Source organism: Pteropus medius, unplaced genomic scaffold (genome assembly GCF_902729225.1).
Source record: "Pteropus medius unplaced genomic scaffold, Ma_sr-lr_union100, whole genome shotgun sequence".
NCBI classification, from domain to species: domain Eukaryota; kingdom Metazoa; phylum Chordata; class Mammalia; order Chiroptera; family Pteropodidae; genus Pteropus; species Pteropus medius.
Genome location: NW_024345600.1, coordinates 52,329 through 77,963, shown reverse-complemented (window position 1 = coordinate 77,963; position 25,635 = coordinate 52,329). Strand labels below are relative to the sequence as shown.

The 25,635-nt window shown below is 38.4% G+C and overlaps 1 protein-coding gene, 1 long non-coding RNA gene and 1 pseudogene across 14 annotated transcripts in view; 1 reads left to right on the top strand and 2 right to left on the bottom strand.

The window, feature by feature from the left end:
- The window catches only part of LOC120611598 (ankyrin repeat and sterile alpha motif domain-containing protein 1B-like), an 83,025-nt gene that overhangs the window by 32,046 nt on the left and 25,344 nt on the right, over nt 1-25,635 (bottom strand). For all 10 annotated transcript variants that reach the window (XM_039874045.1, XM_039874041.1, XM_039874042.1 and 7 more), the window contains 4 exons: nt 24,212-24,340; nt 22,265-22,336; nt 7,888-7,899; nt 6,937-7,023 (listed from right to left, as the gene is read on the bottom strand). In XM_039874045.1, the coding sequence (XP_039729979.1) occupies nt 6,937-7,023; nt 7,888-7,899; nt 22,265-22,336; nt 24,212-24,340 (300 nt within the window). The remainder of the gene's footprint in view (nt 1-6,936; nt 7,024-7,887; nt 7,900-22,264; nt 22,337-24,211; nt 24,341-25,635) is intronic.
- Nucleotides 19,631-25,635, top strand: part of LOC120611600 (uncharacterized) — a 37,425-nt gene continuing 31,420 nt past the window's right edge. For all 4 annotated transcript variants that reach the window (XR_005655233.1, XR_005655234.1, XR_005655232.1 and 1 more), the window contains exon 1: nt 19,631-20,004. This is a non-coding gene — a long non-coding RNA (uncharacterized LOC120611600). The remainder of the gene's footprint in view (nt 20,005-25,635) is intronic.
- On the bottom strand, nt 21,811-21,929 carry LOC120611813 (uncharacterized; annotated as a pseudogene).

Genomic DNA, 25,635 nt, shown 5'->3' with positions numbered 1-25,635 from the left:
TTGCCAGTGACATGCCAATAGCAATGGAGGCTCATCTATAACAGGAGGGCACACACAACCCACATAAAGTACATACCTGGAGCACCTGGCTCAGGTGACCAGGGAGATTGTGCCAAAGGGCCCCACAGGACACCTACTAAGACTGGGAGACATAGCCACTCAACATAATACATATAAACAAAGACAGGGAGGCAGCCAACAAAGAAACATGTCCCAAATGAAAGAACAGAACAAAGCTCCCCCCAAAAAAGAACTAAACAAAATAGAGACAAGCAATCTACCAGATGCAGAGTTCAAAACGCTGGTTACAAGGATGCTCAATGATCTCAGTGGGAACTTCAACAAAGAAATAGAAAACATAAAAATGGAGATAGAAAACATAAAAAAGAAACCAGGCAGAAATGAAGAATACATTAGAGGGAATTAAAAATAGATTAGGTAAAACAAAGGATCAAATCAGTTATTTGGAAGATAAGATAGCAGAAAACACTCAATCAAAACAGCAACAAGAAAAAAGAATCCAAAAACGTGAGGATGGTTTAAGGGGCCTCGAGGTCAATGTCAAGCATACCAAGTCCCATCATAGAGGCACTGGAAGGAGAAGAGAGAGAGAACAAAGAATTGAAAACCTATTTGAAGAAATAATGACAGAAGAGTTTCCTAACCTGTCCAAGGAAGTAGACATACAAGCCAGGAAGTGCAGAGAGTTCCAAATAAGATGAACCCAAAGAGGCCCACACCAAGGCACATCATAATTAAGATGCCAAAGGTTAAAGATGAAGAGAGAATCTTAAAAGCAGGCAGAGAAAAGCAGTTAGTTACCTACAAGGGAGCACCCATAAGACTATCAGCTGCTTTCTCAGCAGACACTTTGCAAACAGAAGGGACTGGCATGAAATAATCAAAGTGATAAAAAGCAAGGACCTACAACCAAGATTGCTCTACCCAGCAAAGGACAGATAAAGAGCTTCCTAGACAAGAAAAAACTAAAGGAGTTCATTGCCACCAAACCAGTATTACAGGAAATGTTAGAGGGACTTCTTTAAGAAGGAGAAAGAAAGATTAAAAATATGAATAATAAAATGGTAATAACTATATATCGACAATTACTTTAAATGTAAATGGATCAAATACTCCAATCAGAAGACAGAGGGCGACTGAATGGATAGGAAAACAAGACCCTTACATACTGTCTATAGGAGACTCACTTCAGAATGAAAGACACACACAGACTGAAAGTAAAGGGATGGAAGAAGATATTTTATGCAAATGGAAACAAACAAAAAAGCTGGGGTAGCAATACTTGTACCAGACAAAATAGACTTTAAAACAAAGGCTATAACAAGAGACAAAGGATGACCCAGTAATTCCACTTATGCATATTTATCTGAAGAAACCTAAAATATATCCATATGTTCACTGCAGCATCATCTGCAATAGCTAAGATATGGAAGCAACTAAGTGTCCATCAATAGATGGATGAATGGATAAAGAAGTGGTACATATATGTCATAGAATATTACTCAGCCACAAAAAGAATGAAATCTTGCCATCTGCAATAACATGGACCTAGAGGGTATTAGGCTGAGTGAAATTAGTCAGACAAAGACAAATACCATATAATTTCGCTTATATGTGGAATCTAAAAAACAAAATAACTGGAAAAACAGAAAAAACCTCAAGGATACAGAGAACATTTTGATCACTGGCAGATGGGAAGGGGTTCAGAGGATGAGTGAAAAAGGGGAAGGGATTAAGAAGTACAAATTAGTAGTTACAAAACAGTCATGGGAATGTAAACTATAGTAGAGGAAATACAGCCAGTAACATTATAATAGCTATATATCAGTTGGATAGTAGATTTATCAGAGTGATTACTTCATAAGTTACATAAATGTCTAATCATTATGTTGTACACCTGAAACTAATATGATATGTTAACTGTAATTAAAAAATAAAAAATTATTTTATAAAAAGAAATCTTAATCCCCAACGTAATGCTGTTTGGAAGTGTAGCCCTTGGAAGGTGATTTGGCCATGAGGGTGGAGCCCTCATGAGTGGGATTAGTGCTGAGCTAGCTACTTAGCTTTCTCTGCCATGTGAGGGCACAGAAGGAAGATGGCCATCTATGAATCAGGAAACAGGCTTTCCTGAGACACCGAATCTGCCAGTGACTGGATCTTGGACTTTGCACCCTTCAGAACTGTTGAGAAATCAATGTTTATTGTTTAAGCTCCCCAGTCTATGGTAATTTGTTATAGTAGTCCAAATGGACTTAGACAATTTTACTGTCTTTCTTGACCCTCTCCCAATTTTATGGACCCCTCCCCCACTTCTCTACTCCCTAGGAGCCCAGGACTGTCTTTTAATTGCCCATCCAGGCTACTCTCCTCTATGCTGTTCCAAAATCAGCCTCCTCTCCCACTTGAAACTTTTATTTCTTTGTTCCCATGGTCTAAACTAGAGGGGAGGCAGGTTAATAAAAATATTCTATACTCAATTAAGAACAACTGATTTTTATCATCCTAACTGGCACTTAAAAAAATATACTTTTAAATGAATGCATATGGATGGCCTGTGTAGGGATGCATATTCGAACAGAACTTCCTGATACATATTCGCTGCTAGAATGTGGTGAGGACCTGGGATCTCACTACTGAAACACTGCCATCACTCTGACGTCATCATGAGGGACAGGGGGCATACTTCGGTTTCAAATGAACTCTTATGTTGCTTAAGCATGTTCTAAGGAGACGAGAGCTTTTGAAGGGCTCGAGAAAAGCTCTGGGGAGGGGCTCACCTTGCCTCGTCTTTGGAATAGAAAGTTTGGTGGCTCAGTAACCTTCAACAAGGAGAGATTGTTTTTTTCCATCTGTCTGCCTTTCTTTGTGTTGAGAAAATGCTAGACATCTGTCTGTCTGGCAGGTGCAGAAGAGAACTTTTGGTGCAGCCAATGAACAGAGAGGTTCTAAGAAGGACGTGTGATAATGAAGTGATGGAGCCTAGAAATCGAACTCTCCCCACTTGCCTCATTCGGGGCTCCGACAGGCAGGGCATTTTTCCTGAGTCCTCAGGCCAGGCCTTTTCTGAGTGAGAGAATGCAACTCCCCTCCCGAGAGGGCCCCCCAGATAGGGGCAGCAGCCCCGGGCCAGGGCTAACTGGAGACAACTGCAGAGTGAGTGATGCCAATGAGAAGAGCACACATGCTTAATGGGTTCTTAATTTGATTCTGAGATTCTTAGAAGGAGATGTATGTGCTATAAAAAACAACAAGCACTTGTTTAGTCAAATGTTCTGAATTATTTTGTGCCCCCGAAATAGCATAAGCCCTGTTTGAAGTTGGCATTCAAAACAAGCAAACAAAAAATGAACCCTGGCACTGCACCATTCCTGATTTATCCGGGTGGGAAGACTGAGGAGGGGGTCAGAGCAGGAAGGCAAAACGCAACTCACCCCTAGCCAAGTGCTGGAAGTAGGGACTGTGTCAGCTCTGGAAGACCCTGCTGACTTGTGATGGGGCTGTAACTGAATAGTCACAGTCCTCTGGGCTGTGAGCAGCAGAAAGCTGATGTGCTTTATCAACAACATCTTAGTGCTAAATCAATTCCAAGTCTCACTTTTAATTCAAGACCGTTTTCCACTTCTTCCTTCTTGAATCAGGATTTAGTGATTTGTTTCCTAAGTTGCTAGGCCATACATTTGAGTTTACAACTAGGCACCTCATCCTTCCCCTTGAACTCAGCCAAAGCCACTTATTTATTAGAGTAAAAGGAAAGAGATGCTTTGCGAGAGGATTCATCTTTCATATAGTCTAATGAGGGCTAAGAGGAATGGAAGAGTAACTAACACATAATTATCCACTATACTTCAAACTAATTGGTGGAAGGTAGCTGTGAAGTAACAAAAAAAGTATTAGGATAGGAGGTGGGAAAGTCAAGTTTTCGTTTTCCATGACCAACCGGTTGTGTGCCTTAGCAAAGGGTCTGAGGCCTTCTGTTACTCTCTCTGTCTAGTGCAAGTTGAACAACCCCTTCTACTGTACCACTCAGGATTAAAGAGATGCAATGGTTAGGAGAGAACTTTTTAAAAATAAAGTACAATGGAAACATCAACTATAAATGTTAAGGTGTCATTTTTGGTTGTGCCTTATTACAGGTTTAGTGGCCTCAAGTTGTGAAGTCTTGAAGTGTGTGTATCTGTCCCAAGTCCTTCGCTTCAAATCAAAGTGGCCACGAAGGCGACACTTCCTAAGGGAGAAATCTCTGGTACAAATTGATGGCAGGACTCTGGAGTTTATCGATCTGCTCTTTTCCTGCTGTGGGTGTTAATTAGAGGTTGGTCTTAGCTATAGAACAAAGTGGCATACGAAGATGCCACTGCAGACACTGCCAGAATCTAAATATATGAGCACTATTCCCTCCACGCCACTACTTGAGGGATCATGATCCTTCAACTATGGATCCGCCGTGACTTCTGAAACCAGGCCTTCAGCCTTGGTGGTGGCAGTGCTTTTCTGCCTTTTACAAACTCCACCAATGTGGCCTTGCCCTATTTCTTTCTTCTTTCCTTCTAAATAAAATCTCTCTACTTTGCTTCTCACACAGCAACTACGAGTTATCACCCTGAGTCACCCACTCTCTTCCTATTCACTCTCACACCGGGGTAGATCAGCTACATTGTAGGGCCCTGGGATAAGGGACCATGTATATCCATCAATGTTGAAGTCAATGTCTCTAAATTCCTGAAAAATTCAGGCACATGTTGTCATATAGTCGTAGAGAGAGATTGGCTCCACCTGCCACCAACATATGCTCTTTGCCTTTGCTCTAGATTTTTAAAATATGCTGAGGAACACAGTGCAAAGACTTGAAAGATACACTGGCCTTCTTTATTTAGTGTCTTTATTCACACAGAATGATCTTTTGCATATCTTTTGGTGCTTATACTTCCAAAGTGTACTCATCTGTGAGCAGAGTTCTCTGGGTAACTCATTTAATTATTGGTGATCGAAGCAGAAATATCTCCTCTAGGCATCGGACTCCCCTGATATGTCCATAAGCAACATGCAACAGAACTGACGGAGCTTTCCTTCGTTCCTCTGATCACGGAGCGTAGGTTAGAGAGGATGATATTAGTACAGATGCATCCAGTCATGCCACCAGCTTCATGGGCTGACAGCCTTAAGACTCTGGGAACTTCTCAGGACAAACACCACTTGTTTGGAAACTGTCAGAATCAAAGCCTGCTAAGGTTGTTAATCTAAGAGAGTGTCAAACTCATACACTGAAAATACGTTCCTATTCATGGTTTCCAAATGCAAGTAGGGGTAGGGACGGTTATTCCAGGTTGGGAAAAAAATCCAAATGCCAAAGTCTTCCTTGAAATTTAGATACAGTGATAGCAATGGCATCTTCAATGAGCATGCCATAAAGTTTTGGAACTTTTGAACTGGCTATAATCTAAGGATAATGTAAGTTTATGCACCAGTAAAGATGCTCCCAAGAAGGAAAAGAAGTAAATCAATTGGGGTTTTTATGATTAAGTCTCCACAATCGTAACCTGACAACAATAACCGTCACCAACATATTGCAGAATTGAAACAATCATTCCATGTAAGGAATCTGACTCTGAGTGTGTTTTGGATATTGCGGCCAGCATGACCATGCTGGGTTATTAACTTTTTGCTTGGTTTTAGCTGTTTCCAAAACTGGGAGGTTGTTTTCCTAAGTAGATTTGAGAAGCTTGGGCACATCTGAATGCTAATGCAGCACTCCGATTCCTTACAGAAAAAATCAAGAAAACTTCGAATTGGTTGATTCAGATTTATTATAGACACCCAAGTTATTGCGCATGGAACTTCCCCCCAGTATCCAAACCTCATTGCCTTGGTCCTAAGATACCACTGTTTAAGTTCATGTGTTTCATGACTTTCTGCTTCCTTTCTCCAAAATGAAGTGGGTCTGGGTGGGAGGTCCAAAAAACAAATGGCATTCACCAACGGGGATCACCTCATTTCCCCTCCTTCCACACTTTATCAGATGGAAGGATGTAGGAATAAAGCATGTGGACATTGGAGGGTTTTGTGAGGAGGAGCCAGTCAGTTTTGAGTTGATGGAGACAGAGAATGGTCACACCTAAGTTTTCTAGTGTAGCACCAGCACTGTCATCGTTGCCAAGGAAGGAACTCTGTGACATTTTTTAAGTAAAATGCAACCTAGTTGTCCACCTTTGACCTTAGAGCCCCCAAACTTCCTACTGTGAACACGAAGTCCCAACAGAGTCCCAGCATGACCTGCGCTGCTTTCTGATTGTGTTTCTTAAGAAAACAATACAGTTCAAACTCTTGCATATCAGTAGTTGAGAATTAAATGCAATTAAAAAATATTAAAGTCATAGAAGCTATTCTTTGGGTCAGGTATTCATTACATGTATCAAAATACAGGATATATATATATATGGAGAGAGAGAGAGAGAGAGAGAGAGAGAGAGAGAGAGAGAGAGAGAGAAAGAAATGGAAAGACAAGCGTTCTAGCCCTTGACCAGGTAATATTTCCTCTGATGAAGAATGATGACATTGCTGCATTTTCATTATTTTTTTCTATTTTAATATTTTCTAGATCCAAAGGTTCATGCCAGATAATAAGTGGCCACAGTCTATTAGAGAAGGCACCATGGACAAGTGACAGCAAAATATGTACAGGAATCCTAGATCAAGTCCCCCAAGTGAAATGTGCCCTTCTGTCTATGTGTGTGTGTGTGTGTGTGTGTACGCGTGCGTGTGTGTGTATCTACAGTTGTGTTTCGGGAGCATTAAGTTGGGGGGTGGGAAATGATTAAAATGGGGGATGTTGCGCATGATGGGAAGCAAAGGATGTTAGATCATATTCTCAGGACCGTATCTGGTGTCTAAACCACAGAGAGGTGCAGTACCCACCTTATTCGTTGCATCAATAAATTTGACTCCTTTATAAGAGACTGAAAGAATAATAGTAGGAACCTTCTTCATTTGCTCCGTAGACTTCTGAAATTAAAATAAGAAATCTATTAGAGCAGTTTATGTTGCACGGCAAATGAAGCACATCATTTTTCCTCTTGAAAGATAAAAAGGAGTTCAAGTTAAAATCAACACAGACACACACACGAACACCCCAAACATGCTCTAATTTAAATATATGTCTCTCTTCTTCTTGGCTGAGTTATGGTTTGGGCTTATCAAGTGTCTGTCTTGCACTTGAGGATCTGAAAAGAGCTTGTTCTGTTACTTCATGTGGGTAACACCAAAGGAATAAATGAGTGGCTCTGTCTCCTACTGCAGTTTCAAGTGACGATTTGATTAGAGTTAAACCATGTCAGATTTAACTCCAGGGGTGAATTTAGCACTAACAAAATATATGCCGCTGTGCCTCCTTTTTCCCTACTCTTTCTTCAAGGCACAAAATATGTCTGAATATGTACTTAAAATGGGGATTTAAATACATCATTGTGAATTTTTCTTGAACCTGGTCAAATCAGTGAAAGTTGATAGTATATTTACAGCAGAATCACTTGTGACCACATAGGATCTAATACTGCTCTATAACAATTAAGCCCTCTGGGAGCAGTCTGTATTTTGAGCTGCAGCAAAACTGGACAGTCCAGGTAACCTACTTTATCATTTAGCACTGCTCTATTCCCTGGGGCCAAGTTCCTATGATAGATGTTCACACAGGCTTAATGTGCTCACAGTTTGCGGCTTCTTCAGTTTTATGCATCTGCAAAGTTTCTCCGTAATTTAGTATGTGCCTTTTCTGTTTAGTTTTATCATTCATCACCAACAGTCTGTTTACTTCATTTCCTGCCATGGATTCTCCCCTAATAACCATATTAAACATCAAGAAGAACCTACCTGACAGTTGGCCTGATGGATTTTCCAGACAAGACAAGGTGGGGACACAATAGGAAAGAAAATACATAAAAAGGTGAGTGAAAACATTTCAATAATTCACTAACAGCATAAATTCATTGAGAAGTAAACAGAATAGGCTTTACAGCTATAGGTAGATGCAGCGAAACTGTTATTTTAGAAATGCAGGCTTTTACAGACCCATCTCTCCTTTTATTTTTCTATTTTCTCCTTTCTGTTTACTGCATCGCACAGTCATAACTGACATGCAAGAATCTTCCGCTTTGAGTGTTCCACAATCAGCTGTCTTATATATATTTAGGAAATCAGAAGAGAGTACAAGCTTTCTTGATTTCTTCATTTATAGTATCCAATTTTGCATTTTAAAATGCTGACATGTGACCAGAATTAAAGAAGGTTTTTAGTTGGATGGTGTGAATGAAACTGGATGGTGTCATATATGAACTCACTAATGTTAATTATATTGCCTTTTTCACTTGGGCCACCGAAAAGATGTTTCACGCTGTCCTAATTATTTTGACACATCTCTTTGAAAGTTACTATACCTGTTTCAAAGATAAAGAAAATGGATTACTAAAAGTATTACTATTTAATGTTTTTAAATGGTTTATACGCTATAGAAAAAAAGCAGCTTTTGAAGTGCTTTTTAACTAGTTTTAAAATCACCTAGACCCACTGTTATTTGTGTGTGTGTGTGTGTGTGTGTGTGTGTGTGTGCTGCCCGAGAGATATTGTCAAATTGAAATATAAGGTTAGACATGTTTATATTTTTTAATGCTTTATCCAACCAACTCTTAAAAACGTGTAAGATAAATCAAAGGCAAGGTGAAAGAAATAAGATGCAGTTAGTGTGCTGATTTTAAGGCAAAGCAGTGGGCTGAATCCCACTGCAAGAGAGAAGGCGATGGGAGGCATAGGCAGCGATCTACTGGACTGAGTGTGTGTGTTTGTGAAGAATTCTTTGCAAAGAATAACAACAGATTTCAACAAGTCACCTCACTCGTCTCTTGCCATGAATATATTCTCCCGAACAGATTTATCGGTAACATGAAACAATAGATAGGTAATATAAGATTAAAGTACCAACATTTTATTTAGTATTAAGAAAAACACCCAAAATTAAAAATTAAAAAAAAAAAAAAAAGAAAAACTCATTTGTTATTCATTTCAGCAACTGAATGGTTATATTAGGCAGCCCACTGAGTATGCTTCAAGGGATGTCAAACAGACCTCACATTGTGTACAAGCTGCAGTCGGCTGAAAGTGGCTGTGTGAAGTGCTGTGCTGAGGATTCTGAGCCTGTGTGTGGGCTCGTTGGGAAAGAGGGCTGGGAATGAAGTCTGCTGTGGAAGAGGAAGAGGAAGAGCAGCACACGTGGCTATTCCTGGCCTGGCCTGATACGATGAACAGCAAGAATGCAAATGTTGACAAATGTGATAGAGATATGAACAGTGTCTCCAGAGAACTGACTGGGAGAGCTTCCACTTGCGTGAGAGAGTGGGGCAAGTCTTTAGTCATTCAACAAGCAATGACTACCTGCTAGGGGTGATTGAGCTGGCTCTTAAACGATGTTATTTTTTCAGGCCACAAAAGAGGACAAAAGAGGCTGTTTAGCAGCAGATTCAACATACACATACACACATGCGTGGATATAGGAAATAATGTGGTCGGTCTAGGCAATTGGTGGGAGATGAGGCTGGTACAGTAGGATCGGAAGATTTTGCAACTTCTTCTGCTAAGCTAGGATCCACCGGCAGCTTTTAAGTAGGGAATGAAACAATAAAATCTGTGTTGCAGGGAGATAGATCTGGTGGTTAGATGGACTGGAACTGCTAGAGGCGGAATGCAGGGATGCAGGAAGCTTTGATGCAAATTCAAATGAGGGACCCTAAGTACCGAGAGGAAGTAGAGGTATGGGAGAATGGACAAGGGAGCCACAATGCCGGCAAGGAAGAATCAAGAGAATCTGCTAACTGATCAACCACAGAAGATGAATGAACAGGAGGATGTCGTAAAGAGGTTGTTAAATGAGATAAGGAATCCTAGAGAGGATTATACTTTTGCATAAAATCCTTTTGAATGTGTTCAGTTTGCTAATCAGGTGGAGACGTCCGGTAGGAAATTAGAAATAAGAACCACATTTGGAAATCCAATCACATAGACGGGGTGGCTGAGGAGATGGCATTAGAGGAAGTGGCTCAAGGGGTGAACAAGAAGAGGGCTAAGAACCACCCCTGAGGGCTTCCCCCAGCTTAATGCTTAATGCTTAAGGGCTGGGGCGGAAAGAAGAGTCAACGAAGGAACCTGCCACAGAGTTGGAAGAAGCCTGAGAGCAGAATTACTGAAGTCAAGGAGTAGACTCCTTACAAAGTGGAGAGTGCCTGGTGACATGAAGCCTAAAAAGGCCTAAAAACCTAGCTCAGTGGCTGGCACATGGAAGAGCTGCTACTTTCATTGGGTTTTCTGGATGAAATCCTTGGCTTTAGCAAGTCGAAACATTTGTTGCTGATTTTATTAAGACCAGCTTTAGGAGAAAAGAACACGAGAGTTGTGCAATCACTGTCAGTGAAAGGGAGTGGAGAACCAGAACAATGGATAGGTGGGGACACCTGTTCTCAGGCTGAATGAAGGCATCAGCGGTGATTTCTGTCCTGATACAAAGACTCCACATCATATGCTCAGGCAAGCAGAAAACAAAAGAAATATAAGAATGGCTATTTCTTTTTCTTTTGTGGGTGCCAGGAAACTCTGCTTTCGTCACTGGTACCAATGATGCAGGCTCTGTACAGGCCTCTGTGAATGACAGCATTGGTGTGGTCATGCATTCCAATCTGGCACCTCATATGGACATTACTGCTCAGGTTACAGAGCACGCACTGCCAGGCAACATTGGTTTCTATGATCTGTCTGCAGCTTTGTTGGAGAGCTAATACTCCCATACGTGTATGCTAAAAATCCAAGTCTTATTTATTTGTGTAAATCAAATTCTCCTCTTCAGGCCCCAGTGAAAGGCTCAGGGTAAACCTTATATTACAGTTCTCTTGTTTCTAGTTGCTTTTTCTTATGCCATACACTTTGTGGAATTTCTGAGGTTTCCCAGAGTTCTCTGGGTGCTTAGGCAGCTGAATACTCATGGGTAATGCCCCAAATTCACTTAACCTCTACAGCATCTTGCTCTTCTGCTAAAAGTATGATAGTGCTATTCGACTGTATTTTGTTCACAATTTCTCAAATTAAGGTTACCATCCCTTTATTATTCCAAGAAAAACCATATTTAGTTTTATAGAGATACTATAATTCTGTTAAATACAACGTAACTTTTGAATCTTAAATTTAAAGCCAGCCTTACATTTAGCACTTCGGTTTACTCTGTCTGTAAGCATCACACAGAAAAGGGATCATAATTTCACATCTGGAGTTGGATGTGTGGAATATTGTTCTTGATGGGTACAATAATTAAACACTTTTAGAGCATTATTTTTGGAATCACCAAGGAAAGAAATCACCACCTTTTTCCTTTTCCTTTTCAATTATAAATCATGAACTGCTCGGAATCTTTGCATCAAGTCAGAAATCACCATTGGTGCTTTTATTTTAGCCATATAGCATGTCCTGAAATTAGTAGTTTCTCATTTTCCAATGCAGAATCAATAGTGTGAGAATATCCTTTTGATACTGCAAGGACCCTCTGAACTCAGAGCACGACTTTCACCAGTGTGAATGAGAGCAAAGAGGCTGAGGACTGCGAGCGCTTAGTTGTGAGCTGTAACGCTGGGTGTGATGTTTATGTTCCTAACAAGAATCATTTGTGCCCCAGAATCAGCAAAGAGAAAGAAAAGAGTGAGGCATTCCATGGGGATGACATCACTGACTCTTCATTCTTACAATATTCCAATCACTTCGAGTGTATTTTAGGCACAGACTTGGTAATAGATTTACAGATCATCTACTGCCATCCAGCTTATAGTATATTTTTAACCTACACAAGGCCACCCTGAGAATGCTTTCTAGTTAGATATTCAGTGCTTAGTCATAACTATTAATTTTGCCATGTAATATTTTCCTTTGTTTTAAGTTTAATTATTATATTCAGTTTCAGCAAGTAAATTAAAATAGGATCAAACAATTATGTTTAGTAGCCCTAAGTGACTTTCAAATGAATAAAAAATATATACACAAAATAAGCATCATCGTGATTTTGTATGTGGCAAAACTAGCTACCTTCTGGAGGTAATAAAAGATAAAAAGCAGACCACAAACCAGCCATTTGAAATGAACTATTACCCATCGGAACTCAGATGAACTATCACTTTCTGGAGAGAGCCTTGTCTGGCCTTCCAGCCTGATGGGATGGCTTTCCTCTGCTCCCCCTACCCATCCCATGACCTCTGCCTGGGTCTCAGGGTTGTCTGTTTCCCTCCCTACATGGGAGTTCTTGAGAATAGCCCACACCTTTCTAAATTTGTCTCCCGCATAATGACTAGCACATGGTCTTAGTTTGAGCCCTACAAAATTGCTATTTTTAAGGACCAAAATGGCAAATATGAGCAATTTCTTAGGGTTCAATCTAACAGCTGCTAAAATCCATGACTATTAAATGAACAAGCAAATGAATTCATGTATGGTAACGAGCACGAAGCCAGCTTTATAACAAAGAACCACAGTGATAGCTTCTCACCAAAAAGAGTTCAGCAGACATTTTAGAGAGCCCCAGTACCCAGAACTTGGAATAGAATCACAGATGTAATCAGAGGTAGACCAAGAGATTTCTAAGGTATGGCAAAAGCTTTACAGATCTTGCGATTTTTCAGCCTCAAGGGGAAAAGGGTTAGGTCTCCATTTTTGCAACAAAGCTCCAGCTCAAATTATAAGCATTGAGATAAAAAGGAAAGACTTTCCTGAGAGGGCAGAATGAAGTTTCTCTCTCTGCATATCTAAAAAGTAGTTTGGACTTTCATCTGTCACTAATAACTTAGGGGGTATGTCTCATTTGGCTGAGAAATAAGGCTAACTGATCTCTTAAGGGCTTTTTTGGTCATAGACACTCTGACACAAAGGCTGGGCATATACAGAGCCCAACTAAGACCATGTGACAAGAACAGACAGAGGACAAGGGGCCATTCAGAATACTCCTCCAGCATAAGACATGGCAGTTGTACTGCCAGTATAACTCACATCCTGTAGGATTCCAGCACATCGCAAAGCAATACCCTATCTCTATTCCTTTAACTCCAGCTAGGTTCCAGGCACTGTGACAGAATGATTCTACCAGGGCAGCCTGTCTACTCAGCAGCCTTACTGGAATGACCAGTAGACCAAGGCAGTACATTTGAATCACATGGAGGACTTGGTAACTAACAGACCGCTGGGCTCCATCCCTAGAGTTTCTGGTTCAATAAATGCTATGGACTGAGGGTTTGTGTCTCACCAAAGTTCATAGGTTGAATTCTAACACCCAAAGTGATGGCACTAGGAGGAGGGGTCTTTGGGAGGTGATTATGTCACGATGGTGGAGCCCTCATGAATGGGCTAGTGTGCTTATAAAAGTGGCCTGAGAGAGCTCCCTTATCTCTCCTGCCATCTGAGGGCACAGTGAAAAGATAGTTGTTTATGAATCAGGAAAAGTGCCCTCACCAGATACTGAATTTGCCAGTGTCTTGATCTTGGACTTTCCAGCCTCCAGAACTGTGAGAAATAAATTTCCCCCAGTGCGTGGTACTTTTGTTACAGTAGCCCGACTAAGACAGTAATTCTGAAGTAGGGTGCAAGATTTTGCATTCTAAAACATCTCCAGATGCTGCTGGTGCTGCTAGTCCAGAGACCACAATTTGAGAACTTCTGCTCTAAAAATGCAGTTGATCAGTTTGATTGAAAGTCACTGTCAGAACCATTCTCTGCTACTATGCAGGTAAACTCCAGTGTACTGCATCCTATGTTAATTCAGAGAGAAATTAATTTATCAAAACACACTATTCTCCACTTGGCAAGTGATTTCCAAAAATCCTTAGTTAGCACTTAACTGTAGCTCTTGGTCTTCAGAGCATTTAACAAGAATTATTGAATTCTTCTATAATCTCTCAGAGACTATAAAAATATAAAACATTCTTCATATATAAAGAGTTCATGTCATAAAGACAGATTTTAGAGTTACATCTCGAATAGATGTTGATCAGATAGAGATGATGAGCCCAAGGGTTATGCTGAAGACGTGTGGTTTCTCACAAAAAATTACCCAGTTCTCCCTCGACTAGATATTAAGTGTATGCCCCTGAGAGATGTGACAAGCAAATGTTAACACATTTTCATGTCCTGCTTCTGAGATTATGAACTGGAACAAGTTTTTTGGAAGGTAATTTGGCAATTATTACCCAGTTTCAAGAGGTATATGCCCTTTGACCTAGCCATTCTATATTTAGTGACTTGTTCTCAGGAAATAATCAGAGCAGTTTTAAAGATGTAGGTATAGGAATCTTACCCATAGTATTGGTTATAATTTGAAAAAAAAAAAATGGAATTGACCTAATGACCAACAAGGGAACTGGTTAAATAAGCTTTGTTCAGTTATGAATTGGAATATTGATCAACCAATATTAAATATTAAAATAAAAATATTTCAAATTATATTGTGTTTAAAAATAAGATTATAAAACAGGCACAAACTATTCCCCTTTTTTCTGTAGAAAAATGATGTCTATGAATGCATAAATAATCAGTCTGGAGAATTACATACAAACAAGGTATTAATAACCTCTGGGTGCTAAAATTACAGTGTTTTTTATTTCTCCCTTCTGTACCACTATTTTAAAATTAACAATAAATGTGTGTTGTTTCTGTAATTAAAAAATATAGTTTTAAAATTTTATGATCTTTAGGTTAAAAAAAAACCCATTGTAAATGTGTGAAAAGACACAGATTCTTCAATCCATCACTTGTAAGTACAACTTCACTGTGTGTGAGTGTGTGAGTGTGTGTGTATGTGTGTGTGTGTATGTTCAACTGGACTGTATGAAGGGACTCACTGATAAGTTCTTTTCTGCAGGAGGCACCTGTAGTGCAGTGAATAAGAGCACAAGGGGATATGTTTGGATTTCTGTCTAAGCTCCACCCCTTCTGAGCTGTGTGGCTAGATATTTAACCTCTCTGTGTCTTCGTTACTTTGTCTGTATATGGGGATGTCAATATAGCATTTACTTTGTAGAGCCGTTATGAGGATTACGTAATTCAGGGTCTAGTCTGTAGTGAACATCAACAGATTTTACCTATTACTGTTATTCTGAGGATGAACACTTTCACTTAGCTTTTCAAAGCATAGCACCCCACTGGCAAAAAAGAGCAGAAGTAAAATCAAAATCTGTGAGCATAAATGAATCATCTCTGGGTTACATACCGTGATGGTAGCGAAATGGTGGTTATGACAATGAACATTCAACAGAGTAATATATCTGGACCAATGACAAGTGACTCAACACGTTTAGAAAGAGAACTTGAGACAAGTGGGAGTTAAAGACAGAAGAGAGTGCTATATGAGAGAACAGCCAGTAACAGGAGCAATACACACAAAAATAAAAAATAAAAGAGAACTGGGATATGAAGAGGATATGGAATAAGATGGCTGGAACTGTTCAATCTTCTGTTGGGTAGACCCCTAGGAAAATGTTCACAAAGCAAAAATCACACATGAGCAAAGCTCAGCAATAAGGAGTTAGAAATATGGTTGTTTCCTTGTGTATAATGCTGTTTTAATACACATTTATGGGCTTAGACCTGTATTGACCTGGCTTGTGTAGTACCTGGGAGAGAGTGAAAGCTACTTTGATTCTTCTTTTAAACTTGGGCAAGACTTAAAAAAAGACAGTTTATAAGTTTTTCCCAGCCTGGTTCTGAAGAAGTAGTCTCTAAAATTATTTCTGAAAATGACAATTCCTCAAAGAAGGGACTTGTAAAAGGACAGAAAGACTAAACACAGCTTTAGTTTGAATCTCTTCTAAGAAAGGAGGAAAGAGGCTTCTTAATTTAATATTTCCATCTAATTTTAAAATCTAACTTTTGTCAAGCTTTCTGATCCATTCTCTACCATTAATTTGTTTCATTAAGCATAGAAAAAAAGTCTTCACATTTCAACCAAAGCACAGACAATTATTTGGAAATCTACATATTGGAAAATTCAACTTAAGAATTGCTTCCAGAATTGAAAGTTTAAAAATCATACCAGTTAAGGGGAATAGACTCAACAAGAAGTCTGAACTATGGTAAAACTTTAAGCTCTTTGGGAAATGAAAGTTCTAAAACCTAAATACATTGTAAGATTTGCTTATTTCTGATTTAAAATTAATTTAAAATTTTTCTTTTCTTAAATCAGGAAGGCACATATCTACCTTATTATAGTTGAATGTAGATACTTTTTTTTTTCTTAAAGAAAGATTTCCTTGAGCATAAACACCTGTGAACAATACTAACCATTAACTATGGGATTAGAGAAAGTCAGATTTCAGAGAGTATTAAATGGAATATAATGTCCTACCTCTTATAGTAGCAGATGTTTCCTAATGGTATATTTATTTAATTACGGAAGTGCCAGAGTACTGTATATTAGTGACAATAACATCCTGGGGCAAAATTCAGGGCTGAGGGCTGGGCTATGTGTAAGTCTGAGGAGGCAAAATGGAATAGGAGAACCTCATCTGGCCAGAGCAAATCCCTCAGGTCACTGAACATTGTACTCTGAGAGTCTTTGAAGTGGGAGCTATTCGTTTGGAAGAAAATGCTGGAAGGCGAAGCAAGGAATTTATTGCTTTGTAGAGTTCAGTCCTGTGGACACATTATTTAAAAGAGGCAACTCTCAATTGATTTAGGAACAAATCACCACCTCAAAATATAAAATCGCAAAATTACAAACACCATCTTAAATACAGTTTCACTTCATTTTCTTTCCCTTTTGGTGATGGCCTTTAACGACTGGAAATAAGAGTGTAGGATTCCTAAGTTTTGAATACTCTCTTACATATTGTGCACAGAGAAATTCAGAAATATAATTGGGATACTGGCATTATAGTTGGAGAAAGACAAACAAAATAATCAAAAGCAAATCTATCCATCAATTTACTTGTTTTTCAAATGTTTGGAGGAAAAGGTAAATATGTTTTGAGATTTTACTGAATTAGACCCCTTACTTTATTGAGCCATCACAACTGCCTTATAAGGTAGCTATTATACGAGAGGCCCTGGGGATACAATATCTATGGTTCCTGCCTTCTAAGTGGGGGTGGGATGGGGGGTGAAATTCCTCAGAGATATTGAGGGTTGGGTTCCAGATCACAGCAAAGCAAGCAATGATCTTTTTGCTGGTGGAGGGTCTTGCCTTCAATTTGCAAAAAAAAGCAACATCTGTGAAGCACAATAAAACAACGTGCAATAAAACGAGGTATGCCTGTACAGTGTGAGCTGAGGTGTGACAGAGGGAAGGTTCTGTGTTCTGTGGAACATGTCAGGGGGACATCGTATTCAGGGTCCCAGAGCTAGCGCTCCCCCTCTGGGAGCCTTTCAGAAATGAAGATTCTGTCTCTGTGCACTGACTGAGCTGGAAAAGCAATCAGTAACACAAAAGGCAACACTAAATGAATGTGTTCAGATTAAAGAGATATCTTTTACAACAACTCACATATCACCAATATATGTCTTTAGATTTTAATCTGAAATATACATGTCTCCGAAGCTGTCATGGTAAAGGAAATAAACAGCCAAGTTGTACTACTAAAGAGCAAAGTAATTAACAGACATCATTCTTCCTAAAAGTGTGCCTCGATATCAAGGCATATTCAATCTCTCAGGCATTTATCAGAGAAAAATCTAAAAGATAAGGCAAAAATGACAATTTTACTTAAAAAAATTATCGAGGTTTAATGCAAGTTCTCATTGATTTTTCTTCACTAAACACAATTCAGTAGATAATTTTAAGATGGACATTATTTAGGGTTTGGATCCAGAGGGAAAAAATATTCAGATGAAAATCTGTATACAAATGTTTATAGCAGTTCTATTCATAATTGTGAAAACCTGGAAGCAACTAAGATGGCCTTCAATAAGTTAATGGATAAACGAGCTGTGGTACATTCATACAGTGGAATATTATTTGGTGATAAAAAGAAATGAGCTATCAAGACACAAAAGACATAGAGGAAACTTAAACACGTATTGCTAAGTGAAAGAAGCCAGACTGAAAAGGGTACATACTGTATGATTCCAACTACATGACATTCTGGAAGAGAAAAAAACTGCAGAGACAGTAAAAAGGTCAATGGCTGCCAGGGGTTAGGGGGTGGGGCAGAGATGAGGAGAGATGAATATGTGGAGTGCAGGGAATTTTTATGGTGTGAAATTTTGTGTGATGTTGTAATGGTGGATACACAACAATATGCGTGTGTCAAAACCAAAAACACTGTATAACACTAAGAATGAACTCTAATGTAAACAAACTTTAGTTAATAATAAAACATCACTATTGATTCATAATTATAACAAATGCACTACACTAATGGAAGATGTTAACTATGGGGCAACTGTGAAGGCTGTGGTGGTGGAGGGAATATACATGAGAACTCTGTGCTTTATGCGCCATTTTCCCGTTAACCTAAAACTAAAAAAAGTCTACTAGAGAAATCTTAAGAAAATCTGAAGAGGAAAAAGACTGGTTAACCTGAACGAACAAGCAATTCCATATTGTACAACGATGCGAATTGCTATAATTTCACACGTCAGTTTATGATGACATATTTTTAATTGAAATAATATGTGTATAATAAAACACCAGGTAATTAGTGTAGAATTATCTTTATTTTTGAAGTGGAGGGGACCTTATATATGGATAAACAGGTTTGGATAACTTAGAAATCAACCAATCGTGACTATCAAACAGTCCAAATGTTTCTGAGAAGAAAGAACCGTGTTTGGTTTCTGCGGGGGCAAAACGAATGTGTTAAAGTGTTGTGGAAAAAAACATTTTCCAGCCTGTAAGGATGCAATAAAACCTCTCCTGAAATTTTTATTTATGTTAACACATTGGAATATACCTCAAATCACTACAGATGTCTGTACCTAAATGGTTGAATTTAGCCAGTACTAATTTTGCAGGCTCTCTGAGGGTTCCAACAGCTATTTCTTTATTAACAGACATGTACCATCTTTTCAGCTACTTCAAAGCTTAGGACAATACATGTCGCGTGGCTCATCAGAGAGGTGGACAGTCTGGGGTTCAGAGTGTGGATGGTATAGTTAGACTGCCTAGGTTGAAGTCCTAGTTCTACTGCCTACTGGCTGGGTGACCCTGGGCACGTTCCTTAGCTTTTCTTGGCCGCTGTTTCCCTATAGGTAAAGTGGGGACAATATCAATACTTACTTCATGATTAAATGAATTAATGCATGTAATCATTTGTTCAGGGACTGGCATACAGCTCTCAAATGTTAACTAAAAAACTGATTTTAGGGGACCGTGCCTGCCTGTATGTCATTTTTGGGATCATCTGTGATAATCCCTCAGGCTGATGGCAATATGAAGACACCTGTATGATGATACTTCTGCTGTTCTGGGATATTAAATATTACCATGTTGGACTCCTCCACTGGATTGTGAACTCAGTGAGAACAGGGGTCAGATCTTAGTTATCTTTGTTAACGAAACTACGTATGAGAAAATATTTCTCAGAACAGGAACCACACTGACTTACTTCTTACTGGGAAAGGAATTTTAATTTCAGCTAAAATGCATACTGTTGAACACTTCTTTTTTTCCAATGAAGAGAGTAAGCCAGGTAAAGTTCTGATCTACAATACTTTGTCTTAATGATATTACTACATATCAACTTTTAAGATCATCTGTGTCCTAAAGTATTTCCCTTGGGAAGATCTGATTATATTGGGACTTCTGGCTGAAATGCCATCATGTTGAAAACAGAGAAAACAGCAACTGGAGGTTCAAACTGAAAATTAACTGCAAGTTGAGATCTGCACCATTTTAAGTTGGTGAGAGTTCTAATTCACAATCCAACAGTCCCAGATAACAGATCAAACCTGCACTTCTGGTTTTGAAAGGCTTTGGTGAATTCGGTGAGTGCAGCTTTAGTTCTTCTAGCAATGACTAATATTTATTTAATCATGATGGGAAATAAGGGTTTGTGATAGCCTGAGAAGCAATAAAGTTTCTATTTTCATGTAAACTACTCAAAATAAATACTAAGGGCAGCAAACCAGAAAAATGCCCCGATGAAGAATAGCTTCTGAATAGATGGCCTTTTCTGTTTCATTATAAGCAACAGACAAGTATTTAACTAAATTATTCTCTACTGAGACTATTAAAATGGTTTTGTTATTGCTATCAGAATGACATTTCAGATTCACTTAATTTCAAGAAATTGACTGAAATTCAAATCACAGATCGGGTGTATTTTAAATGGTGCTATGTGCTCTACTCACTATGCTGATAACGGCATTAAAGTAGCTGGATTTAGATAATTGAGTTAACGGTTAAATCAGAAATGCCATATTAATTTCTTAGGTATGTTCACAAATAGCTCTAAAATTGTTATGAGGCTTGATGATTGAAAAACTTTCCCATTTTCTTATTGTTCATTGGTGACATAATTTAGATCAGATGTATATTTAAAATACAAGATTTCCAGAATTAGAAAACCAGGAAAAACCCTGAGGGGCATCTCATCCAATGTTTTCATTTTAAAGTAAGAAAACGAGGCCCATGAGAAGCCAGGGGATGTAGTGAATGATTGGGCTCTGATGTCAGACAGATCTGAATTCCAGGTCCCAGACTGGCAAATTCTTCACTGTGTGACCTGGGGAGAGTTATTTAATCTAAGCCTTAATTTCTTCACCGGTAAAGTGGGGATAATAATTGTACTAATCTCATAGGTTTGTGGTAAATATTAAGTATGAAAAACATGCACAGGACTTAACATGGAAGACTGGCACATTGTAACTACTCAGGAAATGTCAGCAGTTATTACTGTTAATGAGTAACAAGTGACTCCTAAGCCACATAAACAGCAATAGAACTAGAATTAAGAGTTCCCGACACACAGCAGGGCATTCTTCATCTAAACACAGTACCTGAAATAAATATTCATCGGGGCGCTGACAATTTAGGTATAACTCTACATCAAATAGAACCATGTCAGTCTTTCAAATAACCATCAAATAACCATGTCAGTCTTTCTGCTATTGATCAAAATATTAAATTGGCGATCACATGCTGAGGTCTCAATTTCATGAAGATTTACACACATTTAGCTTTCTATGACAAATGAATATTAAATATTTACTTTGATAACTGTTTTAGTTCAATTATATGCTTTTTGATATTTTCCACCAAAAGCTGCTCATATAAAATAAATGACAGGGTGTACTGGCCACAAATCAAAGTTAGGGTTCATTCACAAATTATCTTAAATTAGACTCTGGTTAGTTGCTACGTAGAATAAGTTCAATATTATTTTGTACTGTCAGTCAGACATCACTATAACTCCTATAAGTCTGCTGTGGAAGAAGCAAAAATAAGGGACATGTGAAAGGAAAAGCTAAGGTGTTTATGCAGTATGAGTGAGATCTGGTTTGGCTAATGTCGACTCCTAGGAATCCAGCAGCCACCAATCACAGACATTTGGAATGGCCATTATGGTCAATGCTTGCTATTCTTATATGATTCAACTCAGAGTTGGACGTTTCTCTTATACTAAAAAAAATGAAAAGAATGATTAAGAAGCCTCATAAAATATCAGCTTTATATAATATACTCTCAATACTTTTGCATTTGATAATTTTTAGTTAATTGGAGGTCTTTTCAGTAAATATTCTCAGAGTGTCAAGGAGGTGCTTAAAATATTTTCTTTCTTTTTTTTTCAATGCCTACAGCATCTGGTATTCCTAGGTGGTCTCCCATCCAAGTATTAACCAGGCCTGACCCTGCTTAGCTTCCGAGATCAGATGAGATGGGGCACATTCAGTGTGGCATGGCCATAGACAATATTTACTTGTAATAAACAAAAGATCATTTTTCTTCTCCTAACCTAGAGAATGATCAGTGTTAACATACAATTAACATATAATTAATTTTAGGGCTTTAAAAATAAGAGTATATATAATATGGTATAAATATATTAAACAGACATCGACTCAAACTACAGAGATAAGCTCAAGTATAAATGTGAAAAAAGCACAAACACCTTTTCATGTAATACCAATGTGATTTGTCAGACCAACAGATGAAGATAATAGTAATTTGAAAAGTGGCAATTTGTATCCATACCCAGTATTTAGTATTCCAGCAACCAGAAATAAAATTGTTTGGCAAACTTACCCGCATTTTTGCACAAGCATCTTGGGTTGATTCTGTCCCCCTGAGCTCTTTTATCAGCATAGAACCTAAATACTAAAATACAAAAAAGTCCAATGATTTATGAAAAATAGCGATTTAAAAGCAAACTGTGAAAGTACTACTGGCTAGGTTTCCTGTCTATAAATCGTTGTATAACTTTTAAAAACGAACACTAATCCTAACAAATAATTGCATTTATAGAGAGAACGCAGCAGAGTTAAAAACAGTTCTGAAAGCTGTAAATTGCTCTTTATAATAAAACTGCAGCCATCTTTCAAATCATATTTAACTGCAAAATGGGGGCATCTAAAAATGTTTTCCCTGTTTTTTTGAGGCAGCAATGTCTGCAAAAATAAATCACAGCACCATCTATGTAATTACAGGGTTGTATGAGACAGCTGAGAAGTTGAGCAACACGCAGCCCATTTAGGCTTAGTTGGCTGCATAGGTAATTAACATTAGGCTGTTCTTAGGCAGAGATGCCGTGCTGGATCTTTTTCATTCACAGCTGTGTGCCCTATGATGGTTGATCCACCTGAGAACTGGATGGGAGCGTGCGGGGAGGGAGAACATCATTCTCAGTTGTTCCACAGCGCAGGGAGCTGAGTCCCTGGTGCGAACTGGCACTGGAGGGCTGAATGGGGTAGAAGGATGAGAAATTCCCCTCCCAGGAATGACCAATCACCTTGCTCTTAGGTGATGCCACCCAATACTGCCTTAGTACAAAATGCTCCAAGTCCTGGCTGGGAGCCAATAGTTTTTAGCAAAATGTCTATTTTGCCTGTCTAACGATTGGCTCCTCAAACTTTTCTGAACCTTTGGTGAGGTTCTTTCCTTTTGTTGTTTATTTTTTTTTCCTTCAAAAGATAAATAATAAGAGCTCTATGTGTCTCTTTTTTAAAAAGTGAATTAAAAATAATTATTTTTTTAAAAAATAATTATTTAAAAAAAACAATTATTCTGACATGACAGAGGAGACCCTGGCACTCTGCAAGAACAGGGTTGGCAGTCAGTCCTGCAGACCCGGGAGGTCCCCGAAGGCGGTGTGCAATGGCACAGCAGCAGAGGGCTTGCTTGGTCAAAGGCTTCGAAGAAAGGCATGTCCAGAAAATCTCAGGGATTTGGCGTTCGAGCTTTGGAGGGAGGAGGCATTTCAATCCTACAGATTTGGGGAAATTACTATTGAAATAAATCCAATGCATAAAGATAAATAAGTAGTAACAGAGGTACAGATAGCACAAGATGAAAAAAAAAAAGTTTAAATTGCTCTGAGATAACCAGAATGCCCACATCTTAACTAAGGAGAATGATCTTGGTGAAATCCTTATCTTTTAAGGTTTAGGAAAGTTTGCACTAATTGAAATATTTCTTTTTAAGAGAGGCAGTTTCAATACGCTGCCGAGGTTAGTTTAACCTGTTGTAGTCATGACAACCACCTGCCCCCAAATCTATGGTATCTTTTGAAAATTTAGTTGTTCAGATCACTCACAATTCTTGGCTAAGCTTGAATCCCTCTCCTATTTTAAAAAAAATGCCCAGTAATATAATCCTAATGATAACAATAAAAAGAATCTGGCATTTATATAAGGTGGTAGACCCAAGGTTTTGAGACCACTGGTGAATAGAGATGTCTGTATGTGCTACACTTGCACTCATATCCATTTCAAGATTGCACCTGACAAAATTTCATTTAAAATATACAGCTATATAAGAAGGCAAAACAGACCTTAAGCTTACAAGATTACAGGTGTTATAAAGCTCTATCTGGACTTTCTCTGAGGAGAGAAGGCTACTTTAAGAAAAAGACAAGGGGAGAACGTTTTAGAAAGATGGACATTTTGGTATATTTTCAATATATAACAGTAGAGAAGCCAGAAATATACTATCTATTTCTACTCACACCCAAATACTGAATGCAGGGTAACTTACAAAAGCTTTGTAATCGCATGACTGGAAGATGAGCTTCTCTGGATGGTGTTGCCAGTACTGTACTGGAGTTGAGGCTGTGGCTTCATTTGGAGGTCGCAAGGTAATGGAAGGTTCTCCCCAGTCTCCCGTCTGAAAATCACATTTATGCTAGAGGTGATATGAGCAGTAGGCAAAGCACATTCCCTATAGCTAGCCTGAGTCCGTCTTATACGCATGCGCTGTAAATGTGCAAATACGTTTGTGCGTATTATATGTATATAAATACTTTCCCTGTTTATGATGGTTTTATATACACTAGCATATTTCCCAAAGCTGAGTTATTTTTGAGGAGTGAAAAAAGTTGAATTTTCTATTTTTTAGAATGATACTCTAAGCTAAGTAATCTTAAAATAAAACATCAAGATATAGATAAATGATGTAATAATTCATAATTGCGTGTTACAACAGAAAAGAGCATAAAGTTTTGATTTTCCTTTTTAAGTTTATTATGGTGACATTGATTAACAAAGAATTTTCTGTTTTTAAACTTGATCATTTGAAATTTTTAGCTTGAATTGCTTTTATGTTCCAAATACTCAATTCTATAAATTTCATTTCCCCAAATATGACACGTACCATGTCCTTCAAATAATTTTATCTTTGGAGAAAAGGTGCTTGTGATACTAAACAAAATTTCAGAAGATTTACTAATGGGTGTCAACTCAGTCCCCTCATTTGAATTCATTTGTATTGATATAATGCCACTGTGATTGTTTTGGATGTCTTCATCTACCTTCTTCGGAATACCTAAGGCACAAATGAGAACTAAACATTAAATACCAAGTTTGATTATATGTGCATATGCATGTATTGAGGATCTTGATTCACAAATATGAGCATGTTCACATATGATGGGATATCATATAACACACATGCCCCCTAAGACAAACCTAAGACACAAGGACATCTCCTCATTTTATTTATCATTTTCCATGAGGTTAGTCCTGACCTGTTTTATTACGACAGGCATACCTCAGGAATATTGTGGGTTTGGTTCCAGACCACTGCAATCAAGTACCACAATTAAGAGAGTTGTGATCTTTTGCTGGTGGAGGGTCTTGCCTTCAATTTGTGAAAATGCAACATCCATGAAGCTTTATAAAGTGATGTGCAATAAAATGAGGTATGCCTATATAATGGTTTAGCGTGAGCATCTACAAAGTCCAAGGCCCGTACTGGCAGAGCTTTTTTGGGCTCTTATCTGATTTAGACACTAAACATGAGAGATTTCTTACTCTTTTCCCTGGTCAAGATTCTGATTTTTCAAAATTCAGTTCTTCTCAAATAGACATAACTAACTAGACAATAGGCAGATTTCCATAGCCACTCTTTTCTAGCCTGGATTTGGCTGGTCTTATGGAATTATGAGAAATTATCTTTCTCAG